The sequence below is a fragment of the Rattus norvegicus genome, chromosome X (genome assembly GCF_036323735.1).
Source record: "Rattus norvegicus strain BN/NHsdMcwi chromosome X, GRCr8, whole genome shotgun sequence".
NCBI classification, from domain to species: Eukaryota; Metazoa; Chordata; class Mammalia; order Rodentia; family Muridae; genus Rattus; species Rattus norvegicus.
The window spans coordinates 125926046-125943390 of NC_086039.1; the positions used below are offsets into that span (position 1 = coordinate 125926046).

At 35.0% G+C, this 17345-nt stretch overlaps 1 protein-coding gene across 12 annotated transcripts in view; it reads left to right on the plus strand.

Annotated features, from left to right (window-relative positions):
* Nucleotides 1-17345, plus strand: part of Stag2 (STAG2 cohesin complex component) — a 131550-nt gene that overhangs the window by 86386 nt on the left and 27819 nt on the right. For all 12 annotated transcript variants that reach the window (XM_008773521.4, NM_001173507.1, XM_039099694.2 and 9 more), the window contains 8 exons: nt 2145-2252; nt 2917-3028; nt 4771-4888; nt 5603-5706; nt 14216-14308; nt 14426-14515; nt 15109-15312; nt 17199-17269. In XM_008773521.4, coding sequence (XP_008771743.1) covers nt 2145-2252; nt 2917-3028; nt 4771-4888; nt 5603-5706; nt 14216-14308; nt 14426-14515; nt 15109-15312; nt 17199-17269 — 900 coding nt within the window. The remainder of the gene's footprint in view (nt 1-2144; nt 2253-2916; nt 3029-4770; nt 4889-5602; nt 5707-14215; nt 14309-14425; nt 14516-15108; nt 15313-17198; nt 17270-17345) is intronic.

Consider the following 17345-nt stretch of genomic DNA (forward strand, 5'->3'; position numbering starts at 1 on the left):
GCCAGTCACGAGCATGTGCACGCCCATGAAGTAAGTTGTATTGAGGAATGGGATGAACCCAATAATCTGGGTGTGGTAGTCCAGACCTGTAATTCTAGTACATGAGATGTTGAGAGAGACAGGGTTACGATTCTGTCTGTAAGTAGAAAGAGGACTGAAAATATAACTCCATAGTGTACTGCTTGATTAGTATGTTATGTAGTTATGTTCAATTCATGTATTTGCCTCCAGGGCACTAATTTCCACACACCAATTGAAGGTACAGAAATTTAGTAGGAAACGAGCTGAAAATTATAGATCAGCTCTTTAAGCAAACAAGGCATCTGACTGAGACAGATGAGATATTCACAGCTAACTTCTCCAAGACCAATGGTGTCAACTAGCCCAGACCCCTTGAAGCTACCAGAGACTATGCCACCAACCAAAGAGTATGCACAGGCCGAGGCCCCCATTTTTTTAAGCATTACTTGGGAAATAGCATAGTTTATTTGTTCAGTTTTATGCAGCTCTATGCCCATATGCAATGTTGGAGGAGAATTAATTGGTCTATATTGGTTGGGTTTTTGCCAACTTGACACAAACCATAGTCACCTGGGAAAAAGGACTCTTAATTGAGAAATTGCATCTGTCAGATTGGTCAGTTGGCACTGCATATGTGGTCTTCCCCCCCCCCCCCCCCCCGCCCCCGGAGCTGGGGACCGAACCCAGGGCCAAGTGCTCTACCACTGAGCTAAATCCCCAACCCCCACATATGTGGCCTTTTAAAAATTGCTTATTAATATAGCAGGGATTACTGCACTGTGCACACTGCCATTCCTAGGAAGGTGGTCCTGGCCTGTGTAACACACTGTAGAAGTAAGTAGCTGAACAAGCCAGAGAAAGCGAACCAGTAAGGGGCTGTCCATCGTGCTCTCTGCTTCTGTTTCTCTCCAGGTTCATGTATTTAGTTCCTGCCTTAGCTTCCTTCTCTGATGGATCTAAGCTGTAAGAGCCAGTAAACTCTTTCCTCCCTAAGTTGGCTTTGCTCAGTATTTGTTTTTACTGCAGTAGAGAGCAAGCTAGAACAAGCATAAATTACTCAAGCTTATCTTGGCAAAATCTGTCAGAATTGAAAATGCTCACACTATATTATTTATATTCTTTGTGATAGAGTTTTTAACTACTGGTAGAAGAAATATTAAGTCAACCTAATAGTAGTAGCCATCATTAGTATTTTATTTGGACTATCTCATTGACTATAGTAGCTTCTATTACCTCTGTTTATATGAAATGTACCACATTGTAGTTGCTTTAGATATACTTACAAAATCTTACCAAGATGTAATGTTCATTTGCATTCTTTTTAAAGAAAAAAACTTTACAAAACTTTAGTACACCATGGACCAGGAGTTTGGCCCATGGGTAAAAGCATAAGTCTTATACCCCAACTTCAGTGTTAAGAATTTACATACACAGCTGCATGTGGCAGCATGCATCCACATATCACATCTATGGTGAGATGGGAAACAGAGACAAGAAAATCATCCAGAAGTTTACAGGCCAGCTAGCCTTGAGTATACAGTGCAGCAATAGAAACGAGAGAAATGACTCTCAGTAGTTTGTCCTCTGGCAGCCACACATTTATTGTGACACACACAGGCTTGGTGTGTGTGTGTGTGTGTGTGTGTGTGTGTGTGTGTGTGTGTGTGAGAGAGAGAGAGAGAGAGAGAGAGAGAGAGAGAGAGAGAGAGAGAGAGAGAGTGTTTAACCATTTAAATCTTGTTGTATTCACTCCTAGTTTGGCTTTGCCCATTTTCCCCCTACTTTTGTCCTTTCCTTTCTCCCCTGCTCATAAGCCCAGGCTGACTTCATTTACAGCTGATGATGTTCTTGAAAGTCTGATCCTCCTGCCTTAGAGGATATGAAGTACTAGGACAGCAGGCAATGACCCAGTATGCATACCTTCTATTCATTCTTAATTTTGCATCACAGCAGTTCTCTCAGATTTTGAGACACTGAACATTTTTGTTGGTGCAAAATTTTACCAAAAGGTCAAATTATACATAATTTATTCTAATACTTTTAACATAAATTTGCAAAGTTAAGTTCATAAGATTTTGATAGACTTCTATTGCTAAAATGTGTTACTGCTACTTTCTTATCAGGAGTAGTGAAGAAGTTCTAACTGCAGAAGACTGTGAAAATGTCTATCATCTGGTTTATTCAGCTCACCGGCCAGTAGCAGTTGCAGCTGGAGAATTTCTCTACAAAAAGTAAATTTATATCGCTGTTATTCTTTTAGCTTTATGATGATATTTAACATTTCAGATGATCATGAACATAATTCAGCAAATATTATATATTGACTATTAAAGAGAACATGTTTAATGTGATTAAACAAATTCGGTTAACAGCTTTATTAAGATTTTATTGAAACATTTGTTTGGCAGTTTAGTAACTTAGGATATTTACTTGCTTTCATGTAAGCACTCTAGTTATCTATTAATTACTATCCAATCTTAGTTTCTCCTTTGTTGTTTCTTAAGGAAAAGCAACCATAGTATCCATTAGGAGCATGCCATTGTCTTAAGACAACAATGATAATTGTTACATTTTAGAGAAAGACATGGATTTTAACTTGTGTATAAATATTTTTGGTCAGCCATTATATTACTTACATGAAATTGTATGGAAAAAATGTAAGAATTTAAAAAAATGTATAAGTCGGTGTAACAAACTTGAGAAGTCAAAGGACTTAGGCATATGAAGATTGAAGTGAGAAGTTTGGTATCAATTATTTGCTTGTTATTTTCATGCTTACCGACCCAGTTTTTCATTATTCTTTTGTTGGATGCTTAAGTATAAATATACAGTTAATTTTGTGATTAACAAATACAGTTTTCAAACACACATTGGTTTTTTTTTTTCCCCCCATAGGCTCTTCAGCCGTAGAGATCCAGAAGAGGATGGAATAATGAAAAGAAGGGGAAGACAAGGTCCAAATGCCAATCTTGTCAAGACTTTGGTGTTTTTCTTCTTGGAAAGTGAGGTTAGTTTATATTATGGTACTGAAATGATGGATATCTACAATCTTACAGATTATGAAATATTGAATACAGCAGAAATCTATTCATTCCACTTTTTATTTTTATTTTTTTTAAATATTTTATTTATTTATTATATATGAGTACATTGTAGCTGTCTTCAGACACACCAGAAGAGGGCATCAGATTTCATTACAGATGGTTGTGAGCCACCATGTGGTTGCTGGGATTTGAACTCAGGACCTCGGGAAGAACAGTCGGTGCTCTTAACCGCTGAGCCATCTCTCCAGCCTCATTCCACTTTTTAAAAGTGCTTCCCAATTTTATAAGATAGGTGTTCAACAATTGTGATTTAGGTATAATTTTGGCAATTATTATCAACTATATTCCTCTCAATGCTGATTGTATAATCTTGGTTAAGTTACTCAATTTTTCCTAAGTGGGTAAGAGTTTTTTTTAATTACTCTATAAGGATTACTTCCTATAATCCTTCCCCCATCCCCTTCTACCCTTTCTTGAGTGGGTGGAGTTTCCCCTGGTTATCCCTTCCTCTGGCACTTCAAATTTCTGTGAGACTAGGTGCTTCCTCTCCCACTGATGCCAGGCAAGGCAGCCCAGCTAGAAGAACATATCTCACTTATAGGTAAAAGCTTTTAGGATAGCTCTTGCTCCAGTTGTTCTGGACCCACATCCAGACCCGAGACAATCCCTGTAAAACAACAACTTAGAACATTGTAAGGTCTCAAAATTAATGCTTCTTATTGTTTGAGACAGGATCTCACACTGTATCCCAAGCTGGTGTGGATTGAACTCAGTATGTAGCTCAAACACACCATGATCTTGTGCCAATCCATGTGCCTTTACCTCAGTCCCCCTCCCCCATTATTTTGAGACAAGGCTTCTACTCGTATTCTTCTTGGTGTCCTAGAACTCACTCTGTAGACCAGGCTGATCTCAGTCTAAGAGTTCCTTCTGCCTCTGCCTCCAGAGTGCTGGGATTAAAGTTATGTGCCACCATGTCTGTCTCTGCTTTAGCCTAAGTGCTAATATTATGTATACATGTGAGCCACAACACCTAGCTTCATGTCTTATGTTAACATTAATATAAAAGCTGATTTCCATTAGTCTTCATGAAGTTAGCATTCTGTCTGTTAAAGATTTCATGAAATAAAAGTTCAATTTTATTTATAGATTTTATATATTTGTCTTTTATTATATATTTGTTTTTGTCTTTTATTATATAAATGTGTTGAATTGTTTAAAGAAAAGTATCAGTCAAAACTTGTAATCTCATGCTCATTTTTCTCTATTGCTAAATCTAGCTTTTTAATTATTGAGGACATTCTCTCTGTGTTAATGAAACACGCTTATCTTTATAGGTTGAGAAATGAATAATAGTCTCCAAAATCTGTAGTTCCATGATGAAGCTCAACCTTTCAACCAGTTTGGAAATCTATATTGTCTTTTAAAATTATAGTGTAAGAATTAAGAAAGTTAACTGATATTAGTTCATAATAAGCAATGTCGTTAATCTATTTATAAAATAATTTTATGTTAATATGTTAAGAGGCAATAATGCTCTAACAATGTTTACCTTTATACAGCATTTCTCTACTCTTTAAATCTCTTTGCTCCCCCAAACCAGATTTCTTTTAAAGACATTAATATAGTGTCAACAAAGCATTTGTTCTTTTGTCCTAAGGCTAGTGTGCTATTTGTCTAAGAGCTTTTTCTCTTTAAATTTTAGTTACATGAACATGCAGCATACCTTGTGGATAGCATGTGGGATTGTGCTACTGAGCTACTGAAAGACTGGGAATGTATGAATAGCTTGTTATTAGAGGAGCCTCTCAGTGGAGAGGAAGGTAAGGGTGTTTAATTGTGTTTGCTTATACTGTTTTGGAATAGATTGTGCTCATTCTATAAATTCTTTTTTAAAGATTTATTTATTTATTTATTTATTTATTTATTTATTTATTTATTTTATGCATATTTTCAGACACACCAAAAGAGTGCATTACAGATGGTTGTGAGCCACCATGTTGTTGCTGGGAATTGAACTGCGGGTCTCTGGATGAGGGTCAGTGTTCTTAACCACTGAGCCACCTCTCCAGCCCATACATTTTTATTAGTGTTAATTTTCCGTAATTGTTATTGGCAGTGTTGGGAATCAAACTCAGGCCTTGTACATCATAGAATGAACACTAACTCTGAAACATACTCCCTCTCTCATATTCATATATATGACTATTCTGTGATGTACAAAGATTTAATTGCTATCAAAATTTTATACTTTTAGCCTGGTCTGGTAGCATATGCCTATATATATTGTGTGTATATATCAGTCAAGTTCATACTTTCTTTTGCATGCATATGTATATGTATATATAAAACTTAATCAGAATTCTGATGTTTAGAAAGATAAGATTTAACTTGTTCTAGTCTTTCCTGTGATAATAATGGATCTTCTTTTGTTCATGAGGTCAGTCATTGTTCATAGGCAGAAGAAACTTACATAATAGTTACAAGAGGCATATATGGAAAGAATTAGGTTAACTCTTTCTGATTTTCTTTTTTAGCTCTAACAGACAGACAAGAGAGTGCTTTGATTGAAATAATGCTTTGTACTATTAGACAAGCAGCTGAATGTCATCCGCCTGTGGGAAGAGGGACAGGAAAAAGGGTACGCCAGCTTTTGTTATTCTGAACATTATTTCTCTATTTTGGGAATATTTTAAGTCCATTTTGACCGTGGAGCAAAACTACTTGATTTTTTTAGTTTTACTTTTCTATTTACTTTTACATGCACACAGATATATGTATACACATACATATCTTATAAATAATTCTAAAGTGGTAGCAATTTGAGAAATTTGATTTTCCAGAAGATCTTTTTGTTGATATATATGATGACAGTGAATGACACTCTCTTCAAGACTAAATATACTATGTTCATGTAGAGTACTACGTATGTGTATTTTGCATTTCTTATAAGTTCATATTTTATTATAATTTGAAATTCAAAATGAAGCAGATGTTGGTTCATGATGGCATGATGGTAAAGTAATTCCTATTTTCAGGGTTCAAATTTTAATATTGAGAATTTCACAAATTCCGGCAATTTCATAGAATTTCAAATGTTTGCTTGTAAGCCACCAAAATGCATTTTTATATTGTGACATGCAAATATATGTGTATCTATGTGTAACAAAATTCCATGAAATAATACTTAACCAGTATGTGATACAGTCTGTGTATTTTGTTCTATTTCTGTTTTTGTTACTCATTTTTTAATTATTTAATCATCTTTTTTGCAGTGCCGTGGAATGAACCCAGGGCATTGTGCATGCTAGGCAAGTGCTCTACACTGAGCTACACCCCTAGCCCCTATTTCTGCTTTTTTTTTTCTTTTCTTCATTTTGTTTTGTTTTATTTTTATGTTTTATTTCTGTTTTTCTAATTATGGGTAGAAATAGAGTGCTGAACTGATGATCTTTGTCTCATGTCCCACAACATGGAATAAGTTAAAATACTGTTTTATGTCATTGTTATGTAAGCTCCAAAGGACAGATTTATGTGCTTAATTAACTCTTTCTCTCCCTATCCAAAGGGAGACTTGAATAATTGTCTTGGACTTTTAAAAATAAATTAGTATTTGCTTATGTTGGTGTTTTTATAAAGGTCTATTGCTGTACAAGTATTAACTGCTTGGCATATCTCCCCATCTCTTTTCCCTCCTATTATTTTCATTAGTTCCTCCAGATCTGTTGCTTCTAACTCAGCTCCTATATTCACATATGATTTTATGTACTTACAGAATATCTAGAACTCACAAATGAGAGAAAATACAGATTATCTGCTCTTCTGAGGTTGTCATTTTGTATAGTGTCTCCAATTGAGTCCATTTTCCTTTATACCTTTATTCTTTATATCTGAGGAAAATATCTCTGTCAGCATATGTTAACTGTTCTTAGAGCAGTTTTGACTAGGGTGAAATAGGATCTCAGTCATAATTTGTGTGTCTTTGAAGGCCAGGTTTGCTGAACATAATTTCATGTTTGTTCACTATTTGTACTTCCTGATCTGAGTCTTGTCCATTCATTAAGTTATTCCACTTATGGTTTTTTTCCCATTCTGCATGTTGACACTTCACTCAGTTCCATTTTAGGTGAAGAAGTTTTTTTTAATTTTGCACCGTTCTGTTCTTAATTCTTACCTTTATTTCCTGAGCTAGTGGAGTCCTTTTCAGTCCTTTCTAAAAGTTATTGCCATACCTCGCATCTCTGTTTTTCTCCATGGCTTCAGACATTCATGCCTTAAATTTACATCTTTGACCCACTGTGACCTGATTTTTGTAGTGAGAGATACAGATATAGCTCTGGTTATTTACAAGTGGATATCTATTTCTATCAGCACTATTTATTGAACATGCTATCTTTTCTCCATTGTATTTTCCAGGAATGTTTGTCAAAAATCACATGGTTGTACTTGTGTGTTAGTGTTATAAGTGTGTTTGACTTTCAAGCCCTCAAACTACCCCTTGTCTGATGTTGTATTAGCATTGTGCTGTCTTTTTTGCTGTGTCTCTATAGGCTTCGATGCCATATGTGCTTCTTTGTGAATTTTAAGGTTGTTTTCTTCGTTTATGTGAAGAATGTCATTGTAATCTTTGAAGGAAATTAAATTGATTTGTAGATTACTTTCAGCAGTAAAGCCAAATTCATGATGTTATTTCTGCCTATTTATGAACATAGGAAGTCTCTTCATCTTTTAGTGTTTTTCTGTCCTCTCTCTACCTTCTTGAGACAGTCCCAGTCTGTTCTGGAACTTGCTTTATTATAGACCAGGATGTCCTTTTACTCAAAGGGTCCATTTGCTTCTAGCTCCCAGTGGTAAGATTAAAGATGATCTGCTACCATGCCCAGCTCAGTCTCTTTATTGTCAGCTATAAAGAAGTTTAATTCATTAGAATAGCAATTTACATATATTGAGGAAAATTAATGCATATGAATATAAAGAAAAACATATCAAGTAATCCTTTTCACAGTGGATTTTTCCTTCCAGTGAGTGTCCACATGCTTTCTGGGCACCTTTGTCCTACTTAAAAATATTTTGAATCTCATTTTTTTTCACTATTGCCTCTTTGAATTCTCAAAAAATATCTATGTATCTATTGCATTTAAAGAATACAATATTCTGCCATTTGACTGGTACCTATAAATATTTTGTCTTTGCATTATGAAGTTATATCCTGATTGATATTCTAATTCTCACTTTCATTGCTTATTCTTTCTCACTTTTATACACATATATGATGCATATCATTACTTATATTGATTATAGAGTCCTCCTTGCTACTGAACTTCTTCCTCTTTCCTAGCTTTTTGTTTTTTTCTCTTGTGGGTCACTATTCATTCGGGTTTCCTATGGGAACATGAGGAGGATAAATGCCTGAGCTGAGGCCACCTAAGGACCTGACTATACTAGTGCGCGGAACAACTATTAACCCCTAGTAGCTCCTTTAGTCCTAGCAGGGCTTTATGAACCTCTCCTCAGTCTCTTAGGGAATGTTGCGTGACTTGGTCTTATGCAGGTAACCACAGCTGCTGTGAGGGCACTGGCAACACCATGTTGAGAAAACAAACTTTGGAACATTTCCCCTCATCATCTAGCTTTCTGTTCACTCCTATAATGTTACATGAGTCTTGGAGTGAGTGATATAGATGACCTGTTTAGGTCGTGCATATAGAAATTTCTTTAAAATTTCTTAATGATGAAAAAATTATTATAAAGGTCTTTGATATCCTTTGCTAGTTTTATTCCAAGATACTTGGTTTTTTTGAAGCTATTAAGAGTGAGTGGGATTTTATTCTTGATTTCTTACTTTGGTCTGTTACTTTTATATATCAAGGCAATTGAGTTTTATATGTTGACTTTGTAGTCTATATTGCTGAGTGTATTTATCAATTTTAGGAGGGATAATATTTGGTGAACTCTGTTTTTACATACAAGATCGTATCATCTGAAAATACAGATCATTTGATTCGTTTTCTATTTATATCATTTTTATTTCTTTTTTATTGCTTTAAGACTTGAAGCATTACATTGAATAACAGTCGTAGGAAATGCTTTGCATTTTTAGCAATTTAGTACAGTGTCGACTGTCACATCTTCCTATCTTTATCTATGTGGATTCCAGGGATTGAACTCTTTTTATGTGGCAAGCACATTTACCTGCTAATCCTCTCCACAGCCTGTACTATAGGTTTGTATTGGGGTACATAGTTTCTTCAGAGATTTTATCATGGGGGTTGGATAATGAGGCCTTGTTAAAAAACACTTCTGTCTCTGTTTATATGTAACTTGTGTCCTTGAGTATTTTTGTGACAGCTTTTTACATTTGTTTATTCACACATGTCAAATTATCCTTGAATCTGCAAAATGAATCCTATTCATCTCTACATCTATTTCATCAATATAATTGACCTATAGTTTTCTCTCTGTGTGTGTATCTTTCTCCAGTTTTGATAGTAGAATAACAGTGGCTTCATAAAATGAGGTTAGTATGTCCTTTTTTTCTGTCTGGTAGAATAAATAGTTTTAGTTTAGTAGCATTGAGCTCTTCTTGGTTGGGAGACTTAATGCAGTTTCAACTTCATTGTTACAGGTCTGTTTAAGTTGTTTATCTATCTCTTCAGTTTAATTTTGGCAGATCACATTAGTCTAGAAGTTTCTCAATCTCATACATTTTTGAATTTATTAGAATCTGTTTTTAATTATTTCCAGTTGAATCTTTTTATGTCATCAGTATCTGTGGTAATGTCTCTCCCTTATATATCTAATTTTGTCAGTAGGATTTTCCATCTTTCTTTTGGTTAGTTTAGCAAAAGGTTTGCCGACTTTATCTTTTTAATGAATGAATTTTTTTATTTTTTATTTTTTTTGCTCCTTTGATTCTTGACTGTTGTCGAAACCCTGGACTGGGATTAATGTAATTTCTTCAATACTTTGCACTATTCCTCTATAGAGTTCTATCTCACAGATTCCTGTCCTTGTATTCGTTTTAAAGATTTTTATTTATGTGTATGTTTGGTTGTCTGTGTTTATGTGTATCTTGTGGGTCCAAGTGATCACAGAGGTAAGAGTCCCTGGAACTGGATAGTTGTCACCCACTTGATGTAGTGCTGGGTACTAAACTTGGGTTCAGTTCTGCTCTTCACTGCCAGGTCATCTTCAGCCTCTCCCTGATCTATTACTATCTACTGATTTTGGGTTGACTTGTCCTTTTTTTTTTTTTACTGTGTCCCCAGTTATTTGAGATCTTTGTAATTTTTTAAAAAAAGTTAGGCATTCATGGCTATAAACGTCTCCTAGAACTGGTTTCTTTATACATTTTATGCCTCTTGTTCTGAAAATTTAAAATTTTTTCCTTCTTTCAAAAAAACCAAACCCAAACAGAATGAATCTCCTTTCTTTTAGTGACTGATTCATCATTCAATATTTTCTTGTTTAGTCTCCATAAGTTGATACTGTTTTCTTTAGTTTCTCTGGCTGTTGCTTTCTAGTTTTAGCCCACTCTTAATATCTAGAATATAAGAAATGACTTGTACTTCCTTTTGTTTGTTCAGACTTGCTTACATCATGATCATGTTTTCTGGACTGCTAAGAGGAATGTATATATTCTTTAGATAGTGTTGAGTCTATTTGATTTCTACTATCGTTTAGCCCTGATGCATCGTTGTTGAGTATAAGTTGATGGGTTGATTGATTTCTTTTTTATTCTTATTTAATCACCTTTTTGATGAGACAAGGCTGTTGGCTTCTCCACTTTCACTGTGTGGATGTTAGTATTCTATCTACATCCAGTTGTGTTTGTCATATGAAATATATGTATGTTTGTTTAGAGTTGTTACATCTTGAGAGATGTGTTTACTTAATTTGAAGTGATTTATTGCAAGTAATGTCAGTTTCTAGTCTAATTCGTCTATTGATATGGCTAGCTAAACCTCTTTCTCCACAGTTCCGTCTACTCAGGATGTTTGCTTCTATCCTTACACCCCGGGTTATTTTGTCTTTAGAAGTTAGGAGTGTTGGAAAGCTGTAGGTTTTTTTTTTTTAATCAGCTAATAAATGGGTCTTATTAATCCAAACTTGTAGCCTCTATCTTAGAGAATTGCGTTTACTAACATTCAGAGTTACCATTTAGAGACACTGCACCCTTAATCTCATTGTTGCAGTGTTGGTGTGTTTTTTCATCTCTTGATTTAGTACATTTTACTCTTCGCTGTGGTATGTGTGTTTCTTTCTCATATATGCAAGATATCTTCCCATTATCTTTTGTAGTGCTCCTCAGATGTCTTTATTTCTTCAGTTTGTGTTTCTATCAACAGTGTTTATTTCTGCTTCAGCTATGTAGCTTCCGTACTGCTGGGTACTATAATCTGGGCTGCCTGTTGTCCTAGTTGTTTCTTTCTGAGCTTTATATGGGTTGATCTATGCATTTAGACATATTGGTTGTCAGTACTGGTATCCTCATTGGCTTGCCTTTATATATGATTTAATGCTTTGGTCTTGCAGCTTTCACTATTCTTTGTTTTATATACTAAGTTTTCTAAGTATAATAACATATGGAAATTTTTTCTGTTCTGGTCAGTTTTTGGCATTCTAAATGTATTTTGCACCTGCATGGCAATATCATCCCATAAACTTGGGAATTTTCCTGCTTGGATTTTATTAGTTTTCTATTTCCTGAACTTGTTTTACAAGTATGTGCAAGATTCTCAAGAGTCCAATCTTTTTTTTTAAGACAGGGTTTTTCAGTGCAACAGTCCTGGTTGTCCTGTGGCACTTACTTTGTAGACTGGCAAGGAACTCAGAGATCTTTCTGCCTCTGCCTCCCAAGTGCTGGGATTAAAGTCACCTGGCTAAATCCAATCTTTTGTATATTTTACATATTATGTTTGCATTTTCTTATTAGTTAAATTTTTTATTGTCTAAATATTCTGATTCAGTTATTTTGTTTTCGAACCAGGGTCCTCTGTCTTCCACTTTATCCTCTTTATACATGATGATGCTGTCTGCTAAGTTGTCTACTTCACATTTTTTTTATTTCCAACATTGCAATTTGAATTTTTCATTGTTTCTAGCTTTATTGAATTTTTATTCTATTGCCTTATTTCATTCATTTGCTTTTTTTCTTTGAATTTTTCACAAAATTGATTTGTGTCCTCTTTGGTTTTGCTGAGCATTCTTATTAAGCCATTTTTTTAAAATCTTTTGTTGTTTTATCTAATTCATATTTGGAAGTCACTATTGTGGGGTAGGTGGGGAGTAATGATTTTCATGTGTACTGTGGTTCTGCATTGGGATTTATATATTTGGTTTAGCTTGTTAGAGATGTCCTCGTTAGTCTTTTAGGGTTTATCTTCTGAGAGGACTAGATTGTATCATTCAGTCCACATGCTGAGGACACCTGAGCTGAAGCACCACTGCAAGAGAGTACTGTGATAGCTACCCCATCTAGTAATGAGTACTGTGATAACTACCCTATCTAGTAATGAGTACTCTGATAACTACCCTATCTAGTAATGGACAGGCCTGGTGTGAACATAGAGTAACAGTCTTTGAAATTCAACAACATTTGCAGACTAAAAGAACAATTATAGAATAGTGTGCAGTAGAGTCTTAGTTACCGAGGATAGGAATTTAAAGAAAATGAGCTTTGTATGACCTGGAATTAGTCTAACAGAGATAAAAATATACTTGAGGAGGGATAGGTAACTTGAAGCAGGGAGTTGAGAAATTGTTACGGTAAATTTATTTTAAAGATAATTAAGATAATAAAAATATAATTAAATATATTTAGTTAATTATAAGGATGAGATGTGGGGTTCATTTAACTTTGCCAATTTGAGAGTAATCAGCCTGTGTCCTACTGAAACCTGCTTAACCTGGTTGATCTGTTTTGGTGTATGCCAATGGATTTCAAGCAGGTTGCCATAGAACTGAGCTTCTTTCTACCCTGTAGTCAGCCTTCACTTGGGAGATGCCACCTTAGTCAGAGTCTCCAGTTTCTCTTACTACTTTGAGTTCACCATTGTAGTTGGAAATTTCTTATTACCTGAGCCTTGAGTTTGCATTCTCCACTGAATTTCAGTTAAACATCACTTCCTGAGGGGTGTTTCCCTGTTTCTGTGGTTCTTGTCTTGTTTCTTAGAGTATGGGGTGGTGTTGGACTTGTGTTTTCTTGTCTTGTAGCCAAGCAGCGTCTTTGCGGAGATGTAGTGTATGGTCCCTCAGTGTCTGCTTTCATAGGTACCAGTGCAGAGACAGCACATGGAATGTCTCCAACCCTCACTAAGCAACTTTTTGGGTTTTCGTCTAAAAATTTGGGATTTCTCCCTCCCTGCTACAGGATCTTCCTTTTCTATTTTATTTATTGGATCTAGTGGTGGTTTTTGAGGGGGCATTTTTTCAATTCCCTACTGTTAGTATTGAGAGCTGTCTGTTCTAGTGTGTGATATTCAGTATTTCTGTATTTTTCTAGTGTTTCATGAGCCTGTTGCTCAAAGCAGGCTCCCTTGCCATTCTCAACCTGTTTGTTTGTTTGTTTTTAATGTCACAGGTTGGAAGTTTTCTTGTAGGGGATTTTGGAGAGTGCTGCTTGTCCATTTTTTCTCTAATGAGACTTTGATCTTCATTCTAAGACTATTCAATGGTTTTTTTTTTGTGGTTGTTACTTTTATTTGGGTTTCTCTTAAATTTATTTTTTAATCTCTCTCCCTCTCCCTCTCTCTAGTATTTTGTTATGTAGCCTTGGCTAGATAGTGTTCGATCACTAAGTTGCCTAGAATAACCTGGACCTCACTATTGTCCTCCTGCCTCAGACTCCTGAGAACTGTACACCACTGCACCCCGTTGTTCCCTCCATAATAATCAGTGTTTTTTTTGTTACTAAAGTTTTATATTAGGGAAATTTTGACTGGATATGTTCGTACTTAATAATTCCATGACTCCAAAGGCTGAAAAGGAATGAATTGAGGCGAGTGTGGGCTATAATAATGCAAGATTTCTTTCTCAAAACATTGTATTTATAATTTAAAATATTGTTACTATTTTATTTGTATTAATTAAATTTTGAGGACTTAACACCGCAATTGTGTAGATGTTTATGGAAATCTTTGTTACTTCAGGTGCTAACAGCAAAGGAGAAGAAGACACAGTTGGATGACAGAACAAGAATCACTGAGCTGTTTGCTGTGGCCCTTCCACAATTATTAGCAAAAGTAAGTTGTGGTGATAACTTAGTGTTTCTCATACATCACAGATTCTTTCAAAATGGTACAGCCTATGCTTAGTCAGCATTGTTATAATGTTTTCAACATTATCTTTTCCCCCAAAAGTACTCTGTAGATGCAGAAAAGGTGACCAATTTGTTGCAGTTACCTCAATACTTTGACTTGGAGATCTACACCACTGGACGATTGGAAAAGGTAAGGTGATTTCTTTATATAAAATCTTAGTGGAAAATGCTATTTCAATTTACTCTATTATACAGTTTCTTATACATATGTTTTTGTACTATTTAGACAGAAATTATATCTACTGACTAGGTCTTCTATATTTTAGACCAATTACATTAGAGAATGTGTAAATGGGCTTCCGTTTTGCTTTATGACCATAGCTATTCTTCCATTCTTACACATTCTTTGACCAATAGCATTGATCATTTATACTTATTCTTTGTTGTGAATTATTAGCATTATTTAGTATTTATAACATACTTTTTATTTGATCCAGTAGCCATTCAAAGTTCTTTACAGATATTAATATTCTTACCAAAACTGTGAGATAGATATTATTTCCATTAAAGTTGCAGGAATAAGTATGGGTCAATCAGTGTGTTTACCAAAATTAGAAAACTGTCTGAGGTGTTGAGTATATTTAAAAACTGCCCCAGTTTGTGGTTTCCTAGCGTTGCCTACTTAGTATGGTTTACACACAAAATAGGCATACCTTTTGTCCCTGCCCTACCTCCTTAGCCTCGCACCTCGCTAGCTTTAATGTGAAGCATTTTCTCTTTCAGCACTTGGATGCCTTATTGCGTCAGATCCGAAATATTGTAGAGAAGCACACAGACACAGATGTTTTGGAAGCATGTTCTAAAACTTACCATGCATTATGTAATGAAGAGTTCACGATCTTCAACAGAGTAGATATTTCAAGAAGTCAGCTGATAGATGAACTGGCAGATAAATTTAACCGGCTTCTGGAAGATTTTCTGCAAGAGGTATATGTTACAACTATTTTATCTGTCGGATCCTTCCCTTCCAGTAACTTAGTCACTCTGCATTAGTCTTATGATAGTCTAGTGTTGTGTTGGTGAGTCTCTTTAGTTCTGTGAATCATCAGACTGCTATTACTTTTCAACTAAAATACAAAAATGCCAACCAAGAATATACAACTTTGAAAAGATGGCAGACAAGACTTGAATTTTTTCCCTTTTTTCTAAAGAAATTTACTGGATAGTTGCCTGATCTCAGTTGAAAAACTGGCTATTAGAAGATAGATAATAGAATTAGACTGATGAAGGTAAAGCCACTGTAATCCTCCCAGTTCCTTATTAAGTTGCTATTATGATTAGTGTTGTTTTTGGAGTTTCTTATATTGTACTTTTAAGGAGGCTTATTTTGGTACTCAGATATACACTATTTTTAATGTGACTTGTTTTTCTTAGAAATGCATATATGTGTGTATATGTATGTGTGTGTTTTATCTTCAAGTCGTAATTGTCCAATTATTTCCTTTAGCCTTTTGTATTGAGCAGGCTTTATATTGAGACTAGGCTGCCTTTGACTTCATACAGATCTGCTTGCTTCTACCTTTGGAGCTAAGATTGTAGTTGTCTGCTGCTTTGTCTTGGCAGACATTTATTCTTGATACTGTTCACAGCAGTTAGAAGTTGTGAACTTTATAAAGTCCAACAGTAAGAATGGATGCACTCACTAACAATTATAATAACCCTAGTACTCTGGAACCCGAGACAGAAGAGTTAAAACTACACAGTGAATATCAGGCCAGCCAGAGCTTTATTCTAAGGCCTTTTGTATACCACCTTGTTATTGATGGCCCCCAGGTATTTCCAGATACTATTTAACATTTTATGTGTAGTATTATTCTAGGCTTAAGGCTTGCTAATTGGATTATTATATAAAAATGTTCACATACAGTTACTACATTTGGCACATTTTAAAACTTGTGTGCTCAGAATGAATGCAGTTAAAATAATTTTAAATCAATAACTATTGTTAACTTTTTATTTTTAAGAAAAATTAAAGTATAAAATGGTGTATTTCTGTGTAATCTAGATAATTGGGTTCATAATCTCTAAAATGTGATCAGTCAGAACTTGTATATATCATGAGATTTGGCCAATTTCTGTATGGTTTTGCTGTTTCTTTCTCTTAGATACTATTTTTTCATTTATTTACCTCCTTTAATATTACATGGTTTCTTGCTTGTCATCTTGTGTGTTTCTTTACCAGCAGTGTATCTAGTACTAGGAAGAAGAAAACTTATTTAAAAGTTTCATAACTGTATTACATAATTGGAGAGAAAAATACATTCTATTTTTCTCTCATTCCTTATATGCCACGGTTTACAATCTTATGTTGACTCAGCTACATTGTCCTAAATTTGGCAGGTAGAGGTCTGGAATGATGAATCTTCTTTTGGGGTTTTAGTCTCTTACTCTTTTTTTCTCCTAAAGTGATGTCACCATTTCAATAGCCTAGGATTTATTATTTGGTAGCTCTTTACTTGATCTGAATGAAAATGACTGAGAAACAATCTTCCTTTGATGGGTGTGTGTTTGAGACAGTGTCTTACTTTGTAGACCAGACTGGTCTTGAACTCAGAGATCCGCCTGTTTCTCTCTTCCAAGTACTGGAATTAACAGTACCACTATGCTGCTTATTATTGTTGTTGTTACTATTATTTGTTTTATTGAGACAGGGTTTCTCTGTGTAGCCCTTTCTTTCCAGGCACTTACTTACTCTGTAGACCATGTTGTCCTCGAACTCACAGAGATTCCTTGCAAGTGCTGGAATTAAAGGCATGTACCACCACTTGGCCGATTATTTTGGTATTTCTTAATATGTAATTAATAATTCATAGGGAGAAGAACCTGACGAAGATGATGCATATCAGGTATTGTCAACATTGAAGAGGATCACTGCTTTTCATAAGTAAGTTGGATTTGTGAGTTTTTGACTTTTTTTAAAAGTATAGCAGAATTAACTGTATTTTGTGGGTTATTAAGCT